The sequence below is a fragment of the Erpetoichthys calabaricus genome, chromosome 4 (assembly GCF_900747795.2).
Source record: "Erpetoichthys calabaricus chromosome 4, fErpCal1.3, whole genome shotgun sequence".
In the NCBI taxonomy this organism is placed as follows: domain Eukaryota; kingdom Metazoa; phylum Chordata; class Cladistia; order Polypteriformes; family Polypteridae; genus Erpetoichthys; species Erpetoichthys calabaricus.
The window spans coordinates 48668473-48688716 of NC_041397.2; the positions used below are offsets into that span (position 1 = coordinate 48668473).

The 20244-nt window shown below is 36.5% G+C and overlaps 1 protein-coding gene across 1 annotated transcript in view; it reads right to left on the minus strand.

The window, feature by feature from the left end:
* Positions 1-566: 566 nt before the first annotated feature.
* The window catches only part of eif2s3 (eukaryotic translation initiation factor 2, subunit 3 gamma), a 61408-nt gene continuing 41730 nt past the window's right edge, over positions 567-20244 (minus strand). The window contains exons 8-12 of the mRNA XM_028799424.2: positions 18350-18444; positions 8658-8802; positions 7186-7355; positions 6476-6648; positions 567-902 (exon numbers count right to left, since the gene is read on the minus strand). Coding sequence (XP_028655257.1) covers positions 839-902; positions 6476-6648; positions 7186-7355; positions 8658-8802; positions 18350-18444 — 647 coding nt within the window. The 3' untranslated portion in view covers positions 567-838. The remainder of the gene's footprint in view (positions 903-6475; positions 6649-7185; positions 7356-8657; positions 8803-18349; positions 18445-20244) is intronic.

Genomic DNA, 20244 nt, shown 5'->3' on the forward strand with positions numbered 1-20244 from the left:
GGCTCACTATAAAAGTAAACCCAAATATTGAACAAAAAAAATTTTTTTTTTTTTTTTTTTTTTTTTTTAAATGTCTCCTATGTTAACTATAATACTGCCGGAGTAGACCTCTGTTTTTATTACTACATGCTTTTCTAATAACGAGAAAGCAAAATCAATTTTACCGGATTCAAATTTAAGAGGAAAGGAATTGCAGCATGAGGTGGTCTCGAGTTCAGAAAGGTGATCACCACACCCATTTCTGCAGCAAAATGTCAATGGACTAACCTTTTTGCCCTACAAATAGTAAGGTCTATTTATTTACTGCTTGTGGATAATTTTTTTTCTGTTTTTTTAAACATTAAAAGACGTATTTTTACTGTTTAATATTTGACAAATACAGTATTAGAAAGACAACTCACCTGAACATTTCTGCATTTTCCACAGAAATTAATTTCTACTGCATTCATAAATATTCCACATTTCAATAAATTCCACAGGGTGGCTCCTTCAAGAGTGAATACCCAAAGCGTTTTTTTTTTTTAATTTAAAACAAATACACCAAAAATGAAGACAAAGCCTACAAATTTGTTGAAAACATTTTAATAGGTATTCCTTGACAAGTGTGACAGGTCTATCAAATGTCCACGGTGATGTCAAAAGTATTTTGAATATAAATTAGACCAACTGGTAAATTGAAGATATGGTAACTTCTTTAAAAAGAAAAATTTTGGTTCCAGGTCAAATCGCAATTGTATAAATCTTTGTTGCACTAATAGGACTGATATGGCAGCAAAACCATACACAAAAGCAAATGCAGGCAACGTAGGATTCTCCATTGGTTTTTCTTTATGGGGGTTTAATCGTCATCCACAGTTGGCTTAATTGTCACACCTCTTCTTATTTGACCCCAACCAATCAATCTAAATAAAAGACAAAAATATACATAAACAAAAATAAGATTTGCCTAAACACATGGAGGTTAAATGTTTAAAACAATTTTATACAACTCAGAATCAATGGTGGAGAAATTTAATGTTGCTTATAAAAATCTAAATTAGAAATATACACACACAATACATTGTTAATACTAAGTTTACTATCCATAGAGAGAGGTATAGGAATTAATACAAGTTAAAAAGTGATATTTGTCTCAGCTAAACGTTCACTCTGAGATGGCCAAAAAAGCTGTAAACTGCAATGTGAATACACTGACTTTTACATCTCTAGAAGGGCTTAGACCAGGGGTGGACAAAGTCATTCCTGGAGGGCCACAGGTTTTTGTTCCAACCCAGTTGCTTAATTAGAAAACAATCCTTTCCAATAATTACTTTTCATGGCTAGTTAGTGCTTTAACTCTGCTATGTCAAGTCATTCTCATATCCTAGATTTTTTTTTTCCATTCTAAGGATAACATCCAAATACTTTTAAGTGTAAAACGGATGGGTAATTCTCAATCCTTCACTTTTTTCTCTTCTCTTTCCTTCCAAGTATTTAATTAAACCAAATAGTGCATGATAAATACACACAGGTGTAAAGGGTAACAAGCAAAATGGATAACTGCTGGTTTCTTTTGTCATTTGCATCTTATTGCTAATAAGGAGCAATTAAAAACCAAGAATGCAGCTGTTTAAGACCTAAATAAGCAATAAGGGTTCAAAATCTTAATGAGGGAGATAACTAAAATGAAGCAGAAGTGTTTCTTGAGCAATAAGTGCTTCTTATTAAGCAATTGGGTTGGAACAAAAACCTGCAGCCACTGCGGCCCTCCAGGAATGACTTTGCCCACCCCTGGTTTAGACTGTTACACTGTTAACATACAATTAAGTCCATAAATATTTGGACAGACACAACTTTTTTCTAATTTTGGTTCTGTACATTACCACAATGAATTTTAAATGAAACAACTCAGATGCAGTTGAAGTGCAGACTTTCAGCTTTAATTCAGTGGGGTCAACAAAACGATTGCATAAAAAGTGAGGCAACTAAAGCATTTTTTTAACACAATCCCTTCATTTCAGTGCTCAAAAGTAATTGGACAATTGGCTCAAAGGCTATTTCATGGGCAGGTGTTATGTCATTATCAATTAAGCAGATAAAAGGCCTGGAGTTGATTTGAGGTGTGGTGCTTGCATGCTGTGAACAAACAACATGCGGTCAAAGGAGCTCTCCATGCAGGTGAAAGAAGCCATCCTTAAGCTGCGAAAACAGAAAAAACCCATCTGAGAAATTGCTACAATATTATGAGTGGCAAAATCTACAGTTTGGCAAATCCCGAGAAAGAAAGCAAGCACTGGTGAACTCAGCAACGCAAAAAGACCTGGACGTCCACGGAAGACAACAGTGGTGGATGATCGCAGAATCATTTCCATGGTGAAGAGAAACCCCTTCACAACAGCCAACCAAGTGAACAACACTCTCCAGGGGGTAGGCATATCGATATCCAAATCTACCATAAAGAGAAGACTGCATGAAAGTGAATGCAGAGGGTGCACTGCAAGGTGCAAGCCACTCATAAGCCTCAAGAACAGAAAGGCTAGATTGGACTTTGCTAAAGAACATCTAAAAAAGCCAGCACAGTTCTGGAAAAACATTCTTTGGACAGATGAAACCAAGATCAACCTCTACCAGAATGATGGCAAGAAAAAAGTATGGAGAAGGCGTGGAACAGCTCATTATCCAAAGCGTACCACATCATCTGTAAAACACGATGGACGCAGTGTGATAGCTTGGGCGTGCATGGCTGCCAGTGGCACTGGGACACTAGTGTTTATTGATGATGTGACACAGGACAGAAGCAGCCGAATGAATTCTGAGGTGTTCAGAGACCTACTGTCTGCTCAAATCCAGCTAAATGCAGTCAAATTGATTGGGCGGCGTTTCATGATACAGATGGACAATGACCCAAAACATACAGCCAAAGCAACCCAGGAGTTTATTAAAGCAAAGAAGTGGAAAATTCTTGAATGGCCAAGTCAGTCACCTGATCTTAACCCAATTGAGCATGCATTTCACTTGTTGAAGACTAAACTTCAGACAGAAAGGCCCACAAACAAACAGCAACTGAAAGCCGCTGCAGTAAAGACCTGGCAGAGCATTAAAAAGGAGGAAACCAAGCATCTGGTGATGTCCATGAGTTCAAGACTTCAAGCTGTCATTGCCAGCAAAGGGTTTTCAACCAAGTATTAGAAATAAACATTTTATTTCCAGTTATTTAATTTGTCCAATTACTTTTGAGCCCCTGAAATGAAGGGATTGTGTTCAAAAAATGCTTTAGTTGCCTCACATTTTTATGCAATCGTTTTGTTCACCCCACTGAATTAAAGCTGAAAGTCTGCACTTCAACTGCATCTGAGTTGTTTCATTTAAAATTCATTGTGGTAATGTACAGAACCAAAATTAGAAAAAAGTTGTCTCTGTACAAATATTTATGGACCTGTTAATAGTTCCAGTTTTGCAACATTACTTTTGAATTGTAACCATTTTGAAACTGGAACAGTTTAGTTATATATAATATTCTCAAACGCATTTAATTCAGGGAAGTGGAAATCTAGGCCTATTCCACCAATATCAGGCACAAGATAAAAACCAAAGAAGCAATTTAAAATCATTTGTTAACATACACACACGAACACACATTTTGTGTTTACCGATATCATCCCCCACTGGTTCTGAGACACTTAGGAGTGAATGTAGTTCTTGATGTTGAGTAAGTCCACAACTGGCCACATTATATCCTGTCAGTCTATGGAGGCTGTCTCAGAGTTTCAAGAGAAACACTAAATGCATTTCAATTATATACTGCTAACTTGTCAACGTAAAACAAATTCATATGGATTTCAACGATTATAAAACTGGCTTTGAATAAGTTGTGGAAACATTTTGCCATTTGACTTGATATTACCCTTCAGCATGCTACAAGTTCTATTACATCAACATGGTCAAAGATCTTAATATTACTAAACTAGATTTAAAATTCTTGTTTCACTTTGCACACAATTTCAGCAGTAGTAATAATACATACAAATTTGGAAACATTTAAAACTGATGAATATTTTTCTCTATATGGAAAAACCCATTTCAAGCTAGTTTTTTTTTTTTTTTTTGTATACAACATTTCAATAATCATGTCAAATACTGCTGCATGAGTGTTTGAAGAATTGTTAAGTAGAAACAGTATTGGGAGAGAAAGTACTGAAACCACAAGGAGTGCTCTAAATGCCTAAAGGAGATGGATCCACAGTCTGAAGGTGGAGTTTGAAAGATGACCTGAAGTGGGTACAAGGGGGCACTATGGCTGTTCTAAGGTAGAAGCTGTAGAAGTGAAAATGCAACTTTCATGAATTCTAGCATAAACTACTTTAATTTCCTTGGAATTGGTTAACATTTCTCTCTGACTAACATTCATATGCATAAATGCCTTTTCCAAGATTTCTTCCATTTTTTTCCCTACAAGGGTTTTTTTTGGGAGTTTTTTCTTGTCTTCTTAGAGAGTCAAGGCTGGGGGCTGTCAAGAGGCTGGGCCTGTTAAAGCACATTGCAACATTTCTTGTGTGATTTTGGGCTATACAAAAATAAATTGTATTGTAACTGTTAACAGAGTGCAGCTTGAACTGAACAGGAATTTTTTTATATCTATAATATATGGAATGCTTCCAAAAGCCTAAAGGTAATAAAGAGAAAGATGTTAACATGCTTTATACACATTTGCAAACTGACTAAATACCATTCAAGTGTGGAAAATACTTGTCTGCAACATGTCCACCCTTGTTCTTTTTTTGTACTACAGCTCATAGTTCAATTTTCATAAAGCAGTACTAACTCTTAAACTGCCAGATACTTGGGGGTTCACGCACCCCTGGATGCCAAATACTTTTTTGCTGCACTGTTTAAGTAAATGTCACAATTCACAAAGAAAATGTGAAATTTAAATGGAACACATTTTCTTTCATGCAAGGAGCATCACAATTACTGTAACACTGATCATTTTACACACTGTCAATGAACGGTAAAAAAAAAAAAAATACTCCAACAATCAATTATTATATGTACAAAGTGCAATTGATGCCATTGATGAAATTCAGTAAATCACTGAGCCAACTGCGCTTGAACTGACTGCACACAAGCATACAGAGGCAAGCGCTGATGCTTGCAGGCTACTCTAATGCCGTGGCTGAATCCTAGGGACAGTGATGCTGCAGTGCTGCCATGGCCGGCAGTGGTCATGAGCTAGCTGCTCAACGAATATATGACACCGACTGATCAGCTCCGGTGTGCTGGCAAATTGCTCCGTGAAGCGACTTTAACCGGTTGCGGCATTCAACAAATGTACTTTGCCGAATATACTCTGCTCTGGCGTGCTGGCAAATTGCATTGGGAACCGAGTATAGCCAGTTCCAGCAGTTTAAGGGTTAACTGAGAATGGAGAGTGGCTTAATACCTACTAATGCAATTTTAAGGGATTTTACAATTACTATAATTTTTTTTTTTTAAACTTTCATATCCTTGGTCACTAATGGTATTAGATACTCATAGAAGTCCAATGCAGCCTTATAAAATTGGAAAAGTAATTTTTTACTATACCATTTTAGTTTGACTGTATATATAGATGTTGTTTTATAACTTTGGCATTATTCAGTCACTTGTTCTTAACTTATCCACCAGGGCTAGAAGAATGCCCAAATGCTTAGTTTTTGCACTTGTTTCTTGATCTATGACCATGTGCAGGCTGGGTGGAGTTAGGTTGCAAAACTGGCTTAAAGTAGAATCATATTCAACCTCAGGTAAAAGAATTCCCCACTTTAGCATTAATACTGCCTGCAGGTTGGGATTTCAGAATGCAAAAATACCTTAATCATTTTTCACTCCTTTTACATCAATACTGACTTGGTTTATACTTTAGAGAAAAAAAAAAAAACTTCATTTTCTAAGTTGCATATCCAGTCTATCACAAAGCTCATTTAAAAAAAACAAAACAAAACCAACAGTTCTAACTATGCTGGGTTTAAAACGGTTTCACTGGCTGACAGTACTTTGCTAAAGAAAAAGAAGCAGGATTACATCTGTGGTGAGTAGGCAATAATTATGACTGAGCAAAGAGGCAGTATGTGGTGTCAACTAAGTTGTTGGAATTTGAATTCCAGATTTGCTGTGATCAATTACTTCCAATTATTATTATTTAATAAGTAACCCAGAGCAACCCACTTAACCATCTTAGGAAAAACATCTCAACAATTGTCCTTTACGCTGTGATGGTCTCTCCATAGATTAAAAGATAAACCAAACACTGTTTACCACTTAATTATTTGCCCCCATTATTAAAATATCCTCTCATTCGAATATGAAAATCATTTATTATCACAATTAAAAACTTTAGCACGGGTAAAACTTAAAATATATATATTTTTTATAATAGGCAGTTCTAGTACAACAGTGCTATAGTATTCTCTATTTCTACCAAAAAAGTGAAGGAGGGAAGAGAAAAAAAACACATTACCGCCAATGTTTTTCCACTCTTCTGCTGAGGGCAATCTTTTCTCCTACTTCAGTGCAGACTGGGTTTGTGAGGACAATCTTTCCCAAATCAGCTTTGACTGCACTTACTCTACCACCAGTTGATAATGAGCCTATATTTACCATCAATACTTCATTCTTTGACAGCTTTTGTACCTACAGAATAAATTGGAGAAAAATTTCATTAGAGGGGTCAAGTTTACAGTATTTCGAAACAAAAAAGAAAGTAGTTTGGAAATTGAAGCGGCATCTACAATCTTGCAAACTTTAGAACTTAAGGAAACAGTTCAACATTTGACAAGAAAAACACATGTTTCTGGATAAATATTTTCAGTGTCTCTTTTTGATTAGTTTTTTTGAATACAGGCACCAATAGCTCTCGTCATTAAAAGAGGGTTGCCATTAAGAATAATTTAACTTTAAGCTCTTTTGTGGTCTATACACCTTCACCGTTTAGCATCAGACAACAATTTTCACAAATTCCATACTTTACTTACCTTTCCAATAATGGAAAAAATTAGCAAAAGATGATAAATGTATTTGATTTTCCTGCCTATTCTCTAATAAAATGAACCAACTAAATCACTCCATATCAATCAAGTTTATTATAAAATTTCAGTTTGATTTAACAAATTAAATCAACTTCTCACATTCAAATCATTCAGAGACAAAGATTCAGTTTTAATCACAAACCTTTGCTGCCTTCTTATCACCTTCTGTACGAACACCAAGAAGTCGTCTGAGAAGAAAGTAGGAAATTTCTAACTCTGTAAAAATCTCTGGTAATGCTCCAACTGCCCCTAAAACCTGCCCCACCATACGATCTGCACGGCAGAGAGTAGGATCAATCTTTGTCCCGACACCTAGACACAAAATGTGACATTTACTTTTATCAGAAGGTTAACTCATCCACAAAGTATTTGAAAAAAAAAAAGCAGCAAATAAGAAAAAGATTAAATGATTGTAACAATTTGCACTCTTAACATATTTGTAATAAAAAGACCATGGCAGAGCACCACCGGGGAATATACTCAGCACCTGGTGAGGCCTGTGTATTGCAGACTTCAACCAGTCACTGCAGGCATAAATGTAACTTCTTTAATATACTGTACTATGTCCCAAACATTATGGTGCCCTGAAAGACCATGTATAAAAAGTGTTGCAATTTCTACATGGTGAAACAGAAATGATTGCAAATACATTAAAGTCTACAATGTGCACTTTAACCAAATCTGCACTGTTTGACTTGTAATTTGAAAATTGCGAAGCAGAGTGGTAAATCAAGGAAAATGTGTATTTGTCCCAAAAATTAGGGAAGGCACTGTGTAAGGCAATTTTTTTTATACAGATGTTGAGGGGAAAATAAAATATCTTGGATGCTTAGTGAGATTTGAGTTGTTGCTTCTCTGTTAGGATTTTAAGGAATTCAAACAAGTTATCAGTTTTCTTACTTTAACTGTACGTGGTATCTGATAAGATAAAAAATTGACATATCACATCATAGACCAGACTTCTTACATTAGTACAGGACAGAAGACAACAGATGATAGATGAATCTTGCAGTAAAATGGTTACCGCAATCCATTTTTTGCATACTGGAATGTATTATAACCATAACACAAGCAGCTTTTTAATGTGGGACAATCACAATCTCAAAAAATCTATCTCCTTCCAAACTGCATACCTAACATGACTAACACTAGGTCACAATGGGATTTTAGCTCCCTGCCCTGAACTAACTTATTTAAGTACTTAACAAAAATGTGTTCTTAATTTTCAGTTGTATTTCAAATAACCAATTTTATTTATTTTGTAAAATATTTTAGTGCAAATGCACTGTTGAGCTGCAAGGAGTCAACTGTTTTTTTTCCTCCTGGTAGTGATTTGATAATGAAGGAGCCAACATTAGTTTTTACTTAACAAGGTCCTTAACCTGAAAGTTGCTCCAGGGACTGTGCATAACAGCTGAAGCTATTGATAACAACACTACATTTGTATAGTGCCTTTGCAATGACCCTGCTCTCTGACACTAAAAAACGGTTATGCAAAAAAAAACTAAAAAAAAAAAAAAACCTCACACAATCATAATGTCTGTTTTATGACAAAAAACAAAAAATTTCATGTAAAAACAAAAAATAGCACAGCTGAAGTATATTGCCTCTTACCAATAAGGCCACCAGGTGCACCATACAAAAGATCATTGTGTTCTGCAAACAATGACACGATCTTGGAGAATATTGGTTTACACATAAGTTTGCCTTCATGGTCCTTTGAGACAATACCAGGCCTAACTTCGATTTCTTGTCCAACCTTAAAATTAGAAGAATTTTATTAATATGCTCTGCATAACATTTTAAAATCATGCTGAATATAAAAGGTACAGTATGATCAGATAATATGAAAATGATAGTAAAAATAAATGTAATTACTTTTTACAGATCTACTAAACTAAGTAATAGTTAAGCAAAGGGCTATTAACATAGCTCACTAATAAAAACTGATATAAATAAGTAATAAGCAGTATTAATAAAATTTAAAGTGCTTAACATACTAAAATAATAATTTTAAAAGTTTATTTTAAAATTTGTTCTATCAAAGCATAACACTGTACTTTAAAGCTGCAGCAGCAATAGAACCGAAGTATGCACCTTGCTCCCACTTGTTAGGGACAATCTTAGAGGGTGCAGAAATAGTGATAGTATTATGGCTAAGTCGCTGAATATAGTTGGGTAAATTTAACCCTGGACGATCACTAAGGCTGTAATTTTTTTGTGGCCAAACTCAAAGAACACTTGATTGGAACCAGTGATGGAACTCCTAGCTTATTTCAACCACCCATTTTCAGACTTACATCACAGACTATTTTTTCAAGAGAAAATGATATACTTGTGCCTCTAGGTTTCAGTCAAATATTTGCTGTAAGTAGGGCTGGTACTAGTATTAATAATGGGAAGTATAATATCACGTTAAAAAAAAAACCAAACAAAAAACAACTGCATATCGGATTTTTCCATGTAAGCCCTAGTGTCATTTACAGTTGACTTACATCTTGAAATTTTGCACAGATTGGAATATCCTTAGACAACCCCTGACCCTTTTTAAACAGTTTAATTTCTACCCATCATGTAAATACACTAGTCACTTCATTTATGAATATGCATCAGTAGTTACAAATACAATGTCCTGTGTACTGTAACATTTTATTGCGACTTGGGCTGCATGCAGGAAGTTAACCCATTGCCTGGATTACTCCTAGTCCTGCTGTCACAAACATAGGACATTCCACCAAAACAAAATTCTGCAGTATCCCTGCAACTTGGTTTTGGGCCTGACCTTTCCTCCAACCCCCTCCCCCCATGCTAACCTACTGTTCCTTCTTTAAAACTATTCACTCTCCATATCTCTGGGTATTTCTGCATTCCTTTAAAACTTGCACATAAAACCACACACCAAGCCTCTGCTCAGCAGTAACAGGTTTTTTCGTAGAAAAGCAAGAAAGTAAAATAAGTCAGTTCTTATCTGAAGATCAAAAAACAAACAAAAAAAAAAAAAACTGACAGACACATTCATGAGCAACTTAAACCTATAGGCACTTGGGTCTTCCACAACTGTTACCAACATGATAGGGACAGACATCCGAGCCCTTATTCTACTAATATCAGCAGCCAGAACTACAATGTTGACGTGGAAAAGTGTTGTTTTTTCATAAATAAACACAAAAACCCATACAGCACATTATGGAAAAAAGTTCTTACACTGATCACCTATATTGAATAGTTGTTCATAGTGCTGTCAAGTCAGGTTGAGTGCAGAGCTGTTCAAACAGAATGAACTTTGAATGAACAGATAAGGGGTTGGAGGACTACAATTTTATTGGCTGTACGACAAAATGTCCTGAAACCGAAAGGCACATCTTTTCAGCCATGTACTTTGTGTTTTTTCTTTTTTGTTTAACAAAGAGTTACTAAACAAATGACGCCATTAAAGCATAAAAATATGTTTGCAAGTTACACTCAACCATCTCCCATTTAAATAGGAGGCTAATATTTTGTCACACACACTTGGTAGGGTACCTGGAAATTAGGGACATTAAAATCCAAGATAGGTAGTAAATGCCTAGCCTAAAGAAACAATAATTTGTAGCCATGTAAACAGAATTCTGAGCTTAATGTCAAATTACAGCTGCTCAAAATTTGCAGATTTAATTTTTCAGTATGTTTGTGTATATTATGCTGTTCGCTGGAAGGCCCTTCTAGGTACTTCATGTTTTATGCTTATTTAGCTGGTTGATGCTTAAATGTTGAGAGGTGTGGTTTCAAATGTGCAGCATGTGTTCTTCAGTTTGTTATTAGGATACTTTTCTTAACCAGCAGTCCCTCTCTCTTTTTTGCTTGCTCTCTCTCTCTCTCACTCTCACTCTCACTCTCAGTTGCTCCATACTGGAAGTCACCAACACAGCAAACACTTAAGAGGAGGGTTGTGAGTCACCTGTAGATTCTGCCTGTTACTTTTTATGCCCTTCAAAGTCATTTCAGCTTGTTAAAAAGGGAACAAAGTAAAAAGGAATTTGAATGGTGGTTTGAGATAAACCTTATTAAACTAAAGACGACGTATTTACACAACACAGAATACACCAGCTTTTAGTTCACACACACACACACACCTTGCATTACAGCAAACAAAGTAATAAGTGACCTATGCAAACAAGGGCTACACTTACAAATACATTATTTGCAAGGGAAATTTGCTTATCTAACAAGGGAACAAAAACCAATTGCAGAAAAACTAATCATTATACATAAACTTTAGGAAACCTGAAGGAGAGCAATTCGCCAAAATGCAAGAAACTAAACAAACCAGTAAAAGTAAACGTGTCATTTAATATGCTTTTGCTAATTTACTATCTGTAACACAACACTAATGCTTTTTTTTTTTTTTAATATATAAAGTAAAAAGAATGTAGACGTTTTGAAAGCATTCAAAGTAAATGTAGAATTACAATAAGCAGTTTAAATTTCCTTTAATAGCGTAAACACAAAGAACACTCACAGGCAGAGAAGTGCGACTCTGTTGCAACTCTACTAGTAACAATAAGTGAACGAAAACTGAAGGAGCACAAACGCTTCAGATTTAGAAGCAATGCTCAAAAATAAATAAATATATAAACTACTACCAACCTAACCTTAAACAGAAAATGCAGCCCGGCTACAAGCCAAGCTATCAGTGGCTAAAGCTGGAACAACTCATGGACACTAACAACTGCTACATTGTGATAATGATAAACATTCAACATGCGCTTCAATAACAGACTTATTCATAGAAACCTGATTTGTAAAATTCCATGTAAACCCTTATTCTGGTTACAGAAATCAGAAACCAGTGTAAAAGAAGTAGATTTCTCTAGGAATACCCCAATTATATTGCCAAGTGAACACTTAATTGGGTTATTGTTAAGAATTCTGTAGTACAAGCATGTCCATTGCACTCAGTCAGCCTGCACATGTATTTTCTTAACACATGCTTTCAGCAGCAACAGGCAGAACCATTGACAAAAATTTTCAGAGGCTAATGTACAGGCGAGAGAATGAGTCCTTACTATTTCAAAAATCTCTACATTTTTATTGAAATACTATACAATGCTAAACTCAGCAAAACAATCTTGAGAGCAGTAATGTAAAATATTAAAAGTAAGGTGCATTACAAGGTCTGGTTACTTTTTAAAGTAACAAGTAACTGAAAGCATTACTTATCTTACTGAAGTAAAAATTCCCGCATTATCATCCCAACAGCACTGGGTGTAAGGCAAAAAGCACATACTGGGTTGTTTGAAGGGCTCGCTCAAGTAGCCAAGTAGAAAAAGAGTGTGCTGTGTGCATTCTGCTAACAGAAAGCTACTGTCAAATTGACACTTTGTTTAAACATATTTATAAAAATACAAGAAATCAGGGGTGTCATTCTTATTTCGAATTTCATGGTGGCCAATAATTACATTTAACTTTTTTTTTGGATGCAGTTTAATAATGTTGGTGCATTGTTGACAAAGGACAACTCCAGACGTTCATGTAAAGATGGATTTAAAAAAAAGGTTTCTGCAGTAACTGGGTTATTCATCTTAAACCAGTTGTGTGTGCAAGTAAATACACTTATTGTCTGCATTGAAAAGATCTGAAAATGTTCTTAGTGCGCCCATAGTACTCACTCTAGTAACTCGAACAGTGAGTGTACAAAGTACAACAAAAGTTTGACACGGACTACAAAATAACTGTTGCTTCCAAGCCTATCTTATAAAAGGTGACAGAATGGGAACACAGCACACTGTAATCATGGGAGTTGGAGATGCTGGGGTTTAGGGTCTAGCAATTTTGTAATATCCTAATTTTTATATTCAAATCCTCCAAATGTTTAAATGGACCTTTATTCACATTGCTACATTAAAAAATATGCTCTCTCTTACATTATTTCAGATGATTGGATAGGGTTCATCAAGAACATACATTTTTCAATTTGATTTTACAAAGGTTCCTCACTCATTACTTAATGTAACATTTGCATCTAAAGAGATACTGGACTAGCATTTTCTACACTGTACAAAGTCACAGGAAATAGTTTCAAACCTCTTAAACTGCAGACCTGAAATAGTGCTGCCTTAACTCAAAAAAAAAAAAAATCATGTAAACTTTTATATGATTTTTTTATGTCCTCACCCATTTTGTTAATAGCCACCAACCCTTTGAATCTGTCTATATTAAAGATGTTATATTTTGGAAGATAGGTTTAATGCAAAATGCTTGTTTGTTTGATTATACTGTATATATTATTCTTTATCACAGATTCAGATTCTTCACCATGTTTTGCTGCGTGTTTCAAGGATTAAAAATGATCAATAATCTATTGTACTTTAACGTTTTTGGCAGATGCAAACTAAAAATCAGATGTACTTTGCCATTTTCTTCCTTTTAGTGTAATCTGAAGTACATTAACTTTGTATGCTCTTTTAAGCAATTCGTGTCTGTTGAACAAAGCTGACCAAATGCTCACCAGCCACAACAGGCTGTTAAGATTCAAAATGTAAAAGAGGGCCAAATCCTTGGAACACATTCTTTAAACCAGTGCAAATTTGTGTAAATTAAAAGCCATATGAAAATTTGTACAATCAGAAATATATTTCTAAATGCCAGGTAATTAATGGCAAAGAACACTTTGAATAGTTCTAAATATGTGGTTGTTTTTACTCAACAAAACTGTAGTCTTGTGGCCATACGTAAAGCTACATTTAGTTTATTGATTTACTGCCTCTGGAAAGACTCAACTAGTGCTTAACTTTTCCCAATTATAGAAAATAATTCCTACAACATCTGCTTTGATGGTAAAATTTGTAAAAAGTACATAAAGAATAGCTTTCACAGAAAAATTATCAGTCTACACCTGGACAATTTCCTTTAATGATCTCCCATAAATTACATATCTTAGTGTGACAATTACTTAAATCTTCAAGTATCTACTGTTCTAAATAAAATTATTTTTTTTAATTATCTGTTAAGTTCTTACATAAAAGCACCACCACAAATAACTCTTTGGGCAGGTACTTGGGCTTTGTGATTCTGGAGTGAGTAACACTACTTTGTATAAGAAAACATCGTTATATCAAATGGAATCTAGTTAGCCTTCTTCCTTGTGTTCTCTTATGTGTTTGGGTACCACATGAGAAGTTAATTAAAACCATAGTTTAATCACAGACTTAGCCCAGCCTCTAATTAATAGACTAGCTACAAGTGAGTTTTGCAGAAACAAAGACCCCCCCCCCCCCTTATCAGAAACAGAGTATCAATTCCTTAAAACAACTGTAGTATTTGCAAAATGCTAGTGGTTGAGAATTCACTGAACATCTATCATCAGTAGCGCCTAATTTTCAGTCTTACAATCAATGTCACCAACATATGGCAGATTTAAAAAAAAAAAAAAAAAAAAACCACACACACACACACACACACTACTGACCCTCTTCTGTTACGTTTATCTTCTAGGTAACCTGTTGAACCACTTGAAAACACTATTTTGTCATGCTAATGCTCTTGCAAAAGGAATGAAAGCTCAGAGCAATTTTCCAACCTTGGAATTCAACTGATCTTGATGCAACATCAGACCTGTTGTATTTACAGTTGTATTTACACTCTCACCTCGGAGTACTGCACCCTCCACACATCCTTCTGCTGATACCAGCATAGGAAAAACATCCCCACCCATAATAACAACAGCGCAAGTGAGCAGAGAGCTGAGGAGACTTCGTGCCAGCAAAGCAGCGGGTCCAGGTGGAGTATCGCCACGACTGCTGAAGGTCTGTGCATCGGAGCTGGGGGGTCCTCTACAGCGCATCTTCAACCTGAGCCTGGAACAGGGGAGAGTCCCGAGGCTTTGGAAAACATCTTGTATCACCCCAGTCCCAAAGGTATCACGTCCTAGTGAGCTGAATGACTTTCGGCCTGTTGCTCTGACATCACATGTGATGAAGACCATGGAGAGGCTGCTGCTTCACCACCTTAGGCCACAGGTTCAACACGCCCTTGACCCTCTGCAGTTTGCATATCAAGAGAAGGTGGGAGCGGAAGATGCCATCATCTATATGCTACACCGATCCCTCTCTCACTTGGACAGAGGCAGTGGTGCTGTAAGAATTATGTTTCTAGACTTCTCTAGCGCCTTCAACACAATCCAACCTCTGCTCCTTAGGGACAAGCTGACAGAGATGGGATTAGATTCATACCTAGTGGCATGGATCATGGACTATCTTAAAGACAGACCTCAGTATGTGCGTCTTGGGAACTGCATGTCTGACATTGTGGTCAGCAACACAGGAGCGCCACAGGGGACTGTACTTTCTCCGGTCCTGTTCAGCCTATATACATCGGACTTCCAATACAACTCGGAGTCCTGCCATGTGCAAAAGTTCGCTGATGACACTGCTATCGTGGGCTGTATCAGGAATGGGCTGGAGGAGGAGTATAGGGACCTAATCAATGACTTTGTTAAATGGTCCGACTCAAACCACCTACACCTGAACACCAGCAAAACCAAGGAGCTGGTGGTGGATTTTAGGAGGCCCAGACCCCTCATAGACCCAGTGATCATCAGAGGTGACTGTGTGCAGATGGTGCAGACCTATAAATATCTGGGAGTGCAGCTGGATGATAAATTAGACTGGACTGCCAATACTGATGCGCTGTGCAAGAAAGGACAAAGCCGGTTATACTTCCTTAGAAGGCTGGCTTCCTTCAACATCTGCAATAAGATGCTGCAGATGTTCTATCAAACAGTTGTGGCGAGCGCCCTCTTCTACGCAGTGGTGTGCTGGGGAGGCAGCATTAAGAGGAAAGACGCCTCACGCCTGGACAAACTGGTGAGGAAGGCAGGCTCTATTGTTGGCATGGAGCTGGACAGTTTAACATCTGTGGCAGAGCGAAGGGCGCTCAGCAGGCTCCTATCAATTATGGAGAATCCACTGCATCCACTAAATAATGTCATCTCCAGACAGAAGAGCAGCTTCAGCGACAGACTGCTGTCACTGTCCTGCTCCACAGACAGATTGAGGAGATCGTTCCTCCCCCAAACTATGCGACTCTTTAATTCCACCAAGGGGGTAAACGTTAATATTTAACATTATACATAGTTATTGTCTGTTTTTTTTTTTTTCACCTGTATTATTATCATTCTTTAATTTAATATTATTGTATCAGTATGCTGCTGCTGAAGAATGTGAATTTCCTATTGGATTAATAAAGTATCTATCTATCTATCTATCTAGTATGTGTCTACTAGACAGCTAGTTGGTGTGCATCAGCAAAACTGTGACCAGTCATAATCAATAACCCAGATATTTATTTTCTCCAGAAATACTGTACTTTTAACTGGAGTTTTTCTGTTCTGTTGCCAACTGGTAATGCTAATTTTTTCAAACCCTAATTTTGTGCATTATCGCGGAGTCGGACTCTGATTTTTCAGAATCTGATTTTGTTGACAGTGATCAGGAGATCGAGCAAGAAAGTGAGGAACTGGCATCAGCTGATCAGACACCAGCTGATGCCGCCCCAGCTGATTGGCTGCCAGCTGAGCGCATTCACGCAGCCGATGCACCTACGACAAAGTTCGTGTTGGAGGAATACCCAGACATTGATCTGTGGGAGCCAAACTAGCTACTGGACATCACAAGACAGCATGGCTTGCTTTTGGACACGACAGATTACCAGCCACTGGACTACCTGAGGCTGTTCTTTCCTGAAGCTGCTTTTCAGCTACAGTCAGACGACTCAAAAAGGTATGCAGAGCAATTTTTTGAATCGCGGCTGCGTTTGCACCGCATTCACATTTTTCAAAGTGGAAACCCACAACAAGAGACGAGATGAAGGGCTTTGTGGCATTACAAATGGAGCTGGGACTAGACTGGTGATATAACTTCAGGGAGCATTGGTCCAAATGTGCTTTGTCCCCTGGTGGCTTTGGACAGGTTATGCCGCGTGATAAGTACACAGAATGTGAATTTCCCATTGGGATTAATAAAGTATCTATCTATCTATCTATCTACTCCTGCAAAGTTTTATTCACTTCTGTGATAACCAGAAGCAAATCCCAAGGGGTGAGCCAGGCCATAACCCCATGTATAAAGTTCAGCCACTGCTTGACATTGTGGAGCCAACATATCAACAATTTTATCAGCGTGGTCGTGATTTGTCTGTGGATGAATCTATGATAAAATACAAGGGATGCCTTTTTTCCCCACCAATATATGCCAGATAAGCCCACAAAGTATGGCATAAAGGATTTTGTACTGGCAGAAGCAAACACTATTTTCTGCCTGAAAGTAATTACATATACAGGAAAGTATTTCTTTCAAACAGAGAACTGTCCCTTGACAAGTCGGGTTGTGCTGGAGCTGCTTCAGGGCTATGAACTTTTGGGTTATGTTGTATACATGGACAATTTTTATACATGACCTGAACAACATGAACAACATGGAGCTACACAGCAGGGGAACTGGAGCTTATGGCACAGTGAGGGTGAACAGGAGACCCATGCCTTCACAGTTGATGCCAGACAGGCTGAAGTTGAAAAGAGGCGACAATACGGTTTTCATGCGGGCGGAAAACTTGGTGGCAGTGGCATGGCACGATATCAAACGGGTGACTTGTCTCTCTACAGTACACTCTTAACAAGATATGTGAGAAAGTGCAGCAACAGACAATTGAAAAGGAGGCACCAGTGGAACATGCATTGTAAGCCCCTGCTTGACATTGTGGAACCAACATATAAACAATTTTATCAATGCAATGTGGCAATGTATGCAATTGGCTGCTTTGAGCAATATCAGACTTTGCAGGACTTTGCTGTGTAACATGTATGTGAAATCATAGTACAGTGTATGTGGAAATCATATAGTATGCAGGCTCATACAACATGCAAGACAGTAACATTTGTCAAAAATAAATATTTTTTGTTGATTCGATATGTTATTGCTAGTGTTCTTATTTTAAAAAAAAAAAAAAAAAAAACAGATTTTGGAAAAAATATTCAGCCCTGGGAGAAAAGAAACAAAAAAAAAAAAAATTAGCCCAAAAAGAGTTAATATGTTTCTTAGAGATTTAGATCTCAAGTGTCAGTTTACTGTAATATGAACAGCAAGATTCTTACTTGCACGTCTGACGTCAAGACTTTTGCTACTTAGTATGTAGTAAATTAAGTATTATGCAGGCTTTTCTCAAGAGCTTTTTCAAATTACTACCAAAAGTTTTTTTTCTGGTAAATAAACAGTTACTTAAACTTGGGATTTCTGTTTTACTGGGTAAAGAAAGCTTTAATGTAGTCTTACCTTAAGAACACCTTTCAAAATACTGCCTCCTGCTACACCCCCTTTAAGGTCATCAACCTCACACCCAGGTTTGTTAACATCAAAAGATCGAATTACTGTAAGAAAACATTTTTTGTTTTTAAATGAAGAATTACATAATCATACATTGGTTTAAAAAAGACCCACTGAATATTTATTGTTATCAATGCAAGCACGTCTCAAGGAGGATTTGTTGTACTCTGGTTTGAAAAACCAAGGGCAAAGGTAGTATAAATAAAAAATATATATATTTTTTAGTTTCTCTATCAAGTCTACATTCAATACTAATCAGCATTAGACCAGTAAATCTGAGGAGTATTTTTCTAACTCTTAAGGAGGAAAAAACATTTAAAAAATTGTTTTGTCAAAGCAATAATGGGAAACACTACAGAAATGTTAACATATTTCTGCCAAAATAAGAAAATTTTAGGCTTGTAGCCAAAAATGACAGACAGCTGAAAATCATTTAATTTTAATGCCCTAGCAACATATATACAAACTAAACAGAAAGTTATTTTACCTGTACTTCAGGCTTAATCTGGTTAATTCACATATTTCTATATTGTAATAACTATATTAGAAGTACAGTTAGCTATGAATTTGGACTTATTTCATAAAAAACGGACATACAGCTGACAAGTATCCTTCTGCACACCAATGAAGCATTAATTTACACCATTGTGCCACATTGTTTTAACTTCTCAAGTCATTACTAAAAACTTTTAGTATGACCACATTCTTCAGTATCTCATCAAGATGACAGGTATAAGAGAAATTTCCAGCAGCTAATAATAAATCAGTTAACATTGTTTATCCACCGTATACTTGGATTAATGTGAGGATTCAAGTCAGTAAGTTAAATTTTTTATAGAGTTCCATGTAAAGGCTGGGACGCAAATGGCCAAATCACCTATTTGGTTGACATTTGAAGTGAAAAAATTAAATACAAACAAATTAAAAATAATTTCATTAAGAAATTGTTACTATATATTTACAATTTATTTTCTATTCTTTACTTCAAATGTCAACAAAATAAGTACATTTGGCTAGGGTGTCCAAACTTTTGTTTGGAACTTTAAGCTTAATTTCAAACTGCTTACATAAAAGTTTTTGTACACTGTTAAAATTTTCCTCTCTCTAACTCACAGCTCTGAGTAAAAGAAAAAAGAGAGACTGCTAACAGCCTTGTGTGTCTTCTACACCACACAGAACGTAAGAGAGAAAGTGCTGGATGAGCTATGGGGTTGGGGGCTACATTAATAAGTTACATTATCTGCTTCTTAAAACAAGTGTGCTTCAGCAACCTTGATATATGTCTAACAGCTATAAGCAATCTAAAGATAGATACTTTATTAATCCCAAGGGGAAATTCACATACTCCAGCAGCAGCATACTGATACACGGAGCTGCTGAAAAGGCTGCCACTGACAAAGTTAAGGAAGGGTAAAGTAGGACCTATCCTAAGAGTCTACATTACTGTCTTTGCCCATAGAAAAACAAATCCCGCTTTCCACACAATTTCTTAAACCTTTTCATTAAAAATAAATACAAGTTTCAAATAAATAGACTTGCATTAATTCAGGGGTGTCAAACTGAAGGCCCATTGGCCAGATCCTACCATTGGACCTCTTTAATGCAGCCAGCATCATCATTGTTCAAAATATATTACAAATGGCCCATCATGGCCACTGGTTTTCTCTAAAAATGCCTTTAGTAGACATTAATAGAGATTCTGTCCGTTATTGACATTTACATTTGTTATTCAAATACTTCAAGTGGCTGTCGCTTTTATGCACAGCACAACACAGCCACTAACCTGTAGTTACAATGGAAGACTGCTCATAACAACCCAACATGAACAAGTGAAAAGAAGGTGA